Source organism: Chiloscyllium plagiosum, unplaced genomic scaffold (assembly GCF_004010195.1).
Source record: "Chiloscyllium plagiosum isolate BGI_BamShark_2017 unplaced genomic scaffold, ASM401019v2 scaf_17206, whole genome shotgun sequence".
In the NCBI taxonomy this organism is placed as follows: domain Eukaryota; kingdom Metazoa; phylum Chordata; class Chondrichthyes; order Orectolobiformes; family Hemiscylliidae; genus Chiloscyllium; species Chiloscyllium plagiosum.
Window position 1 is genome coordinate 3,627 of NW_025204044.1, and position 2,121 is coordinate 5,747.

Here is a 2,121-nt window from a genome sequence, read left to right on the forward strand (position 1 = left end):
TGCTCTCTCCTCTGCGCTGGGCTCTTGCTCTCTCCTCTGCACGAGGCTCTTGCTCTCCCCTCTATGCTGGCCTTTGCTCTCTCCTCTGCGTTGGTCTCTTGCTCTTCTGCCCTGGGCTCTTGCTCACCCCTCTGCGATAGGCTCTTGCTCTCTCCTGTGTGCTGGGTTCTTGCTCTCCACTCTGCGCTGGGCACTTGCTCTCCCCTCTGAGCTGGGCTCTTGCTCTCTCCTCTGCCCTGGGCTCTTGATCTCTCCTCTGCGCTGGGCTTGCTCTCCCCTCTATGCTGGGCTCTTGCTCTCCCCTCTATGCTGGGCTTGCTCTCCACACTGTGCTGGGCTCTTGCTCTCCCCTCTGCGCCTGGCTCCTGCTCTCTCCTCTGTGCTGGGCTCTTGCACTCCCCTCTGCGCTGGGCTCTTGCTCTCCCCTCTGTGCTGGGCTCCTGCTCTCTCCTCTGCGCTGGGCTCTTGCTCTTCCCACTGCACTGGGCTCTGGCTCTCTCATCTCCGCTGTGTTCTTGCTCTCTCCTCTGCGCTGGGCTGTTGCTCTCCCCTCTGCGCTGGGCTCTTGCTCTCCCCTCTGCGCTGGGCTCTTGCTCTTCCCGCTGCACTGGGCTCTTGCTCTCTCATCTTCGCTGTGTTCTTGCTCTCACCTCTGCGCTGGGCTGTTGCTCTCTCATCTTCGCTGGGCGCTTGCTCTTTCCATTGCGCTGGGCTCGATCTCCCCTCTGCATTGAGCTTGCACTCCCCTTTGCGCTGGGCTCTTGCTCTCCCCTCTGCGCTGGGCTCTTGCTCTCCCCTCTCCGCTGGGCTCTTGCTCTCCCCTCTGCGCTTGGCACTTGCTCTCCCCTCTGCACTGGGCTCTTGCTCTCTCCTCTGCACTGGGCATTTGCTCTCCCCTCTGTGCTTGGCTTTTGCTCTCTCCTCTGTGCCGGACTCTTGCTGCTCTGCGCTGGGCTCTTCCTCACCACTGTGCGTTGGGCTCTTGCTCACCCCTCTGTGCTGGGCTTGCTCTCGCCTCTGCGCTGGGCTCTTGATCTCCTCTCTGCGCTTGGCTTTTGCTCTCTCCTCTGCGCTGGGCTCTTGCTCTCTCCTCTGTGCGAGACTCTTGCTCACCCCTCTGCAATAGGCTCATGCTCTCCCCTCTGCGCTGGGCTCTTGCTCTCCCCTCTGTGCTGGGCTCTTGCTCTCCTCTCTGCGCTGGGCTCTTGCTCTCTCCTCTGCGCTGGGCTTGCTCTCCCCTTTGCGCTGGGCTCGCTCTCCCCTTTGCGCTGGGCTCATGCGACTCTGCGCTGGGCTCTTGCTCTCCCCTCTGTGGTGGGCTCTTGCTCCTCTGCGCGGGGCTCTTACTCTCTCCTTTGTGCTGGGCTCTTTCTCCTCTGCTGGGCTCTTGCTCTCCTCTCTGCGCTGGGCTCTTGCTCTCTCCTCTGGGCTGGGCTTGCTCTCCCCGTTCTGCGCTGGGCTCTTGCACTTTCCTCTGCGCTGAGCTTTTGGTTTCCACTCTCTGCTCGACACTTGCTTTCCCCTTTGCGCTGGGCTCTTGTTCTCTCCTCTGCGCTGGGCTTGCTCTCCCCTCTGCGCTGGGCTCTTGCTCTACCCTCTATGCTGGCCTCTTGCTCCTCTGCGATGGTCTCTTACTCTCTCCTCTGCGATGGTCTCTTACTCTCTCCTCTGCGTTGGGCTCTTACTCTCTCCTCTGCGTTGGGCTCTTACTCTCTCCTCTGTGCTGGGCTCTTGATCTCCCCTCTGTGCTGGGCTCTTGCTCTCCCCTCTATGCTGGGCTCTTGGTCTTTCATCTGAGCTGGGCCCTTGCTCTCCCCTCTGCGCTAGCCGCTTGCTTTCCCCTGTGTGCTGGGCTCTTGTTCTCCCCTCTGCGCTGGACTTGCTCTGCCCTCAGCACTCGGCTCTTGCTCTCCCCTCTGCGCTGGGCTCTTGCTCTCCCCTCTGTGCTGGGCTCTTGCTCTCTCCTCTGTGCTGGGCTCTTGCTCTCCCCTCTGCGCTGGGCTCGATCTCCCCTCTGCATTGAGCTTGCTCTCCCCTCTGCGCTGGGCACTTGCTCTCCTCTCTTCGCTGGGCTCTTGCTCTCTCCTGTGTGCTGGGCTCTTGCTCTCTCCTCTGCGCTGG

The 2,121-nt window shown here is 61.6% G+C and overlaps 1 protein-coding gene across 1 annotated transcript in view; it reads right to left on the minus strand.

Annotated features, from left to right (window-relative positions):
• LOC122546343 (pyrroline-5-carboxylate reductase 1-like) overlaps positions 1-731 on the minus strand; it is a gene marked incomplete at its 3' end in the record, with an annotated part of 2,226 nt that extends 1,495 nt beyond the window's left edge. The window contains exon 1 of the mRNA XM_043685088.1: positions 651-731. Within this exon, the coding sequence (XP_043541023.1) occupies positions 651-731 (81 nt within the window). The remainder of the gene's footprint in view (positions 1-650) is intronic.
• Positions 732-2,121: the final 1,390 nt, after the last annotated feature.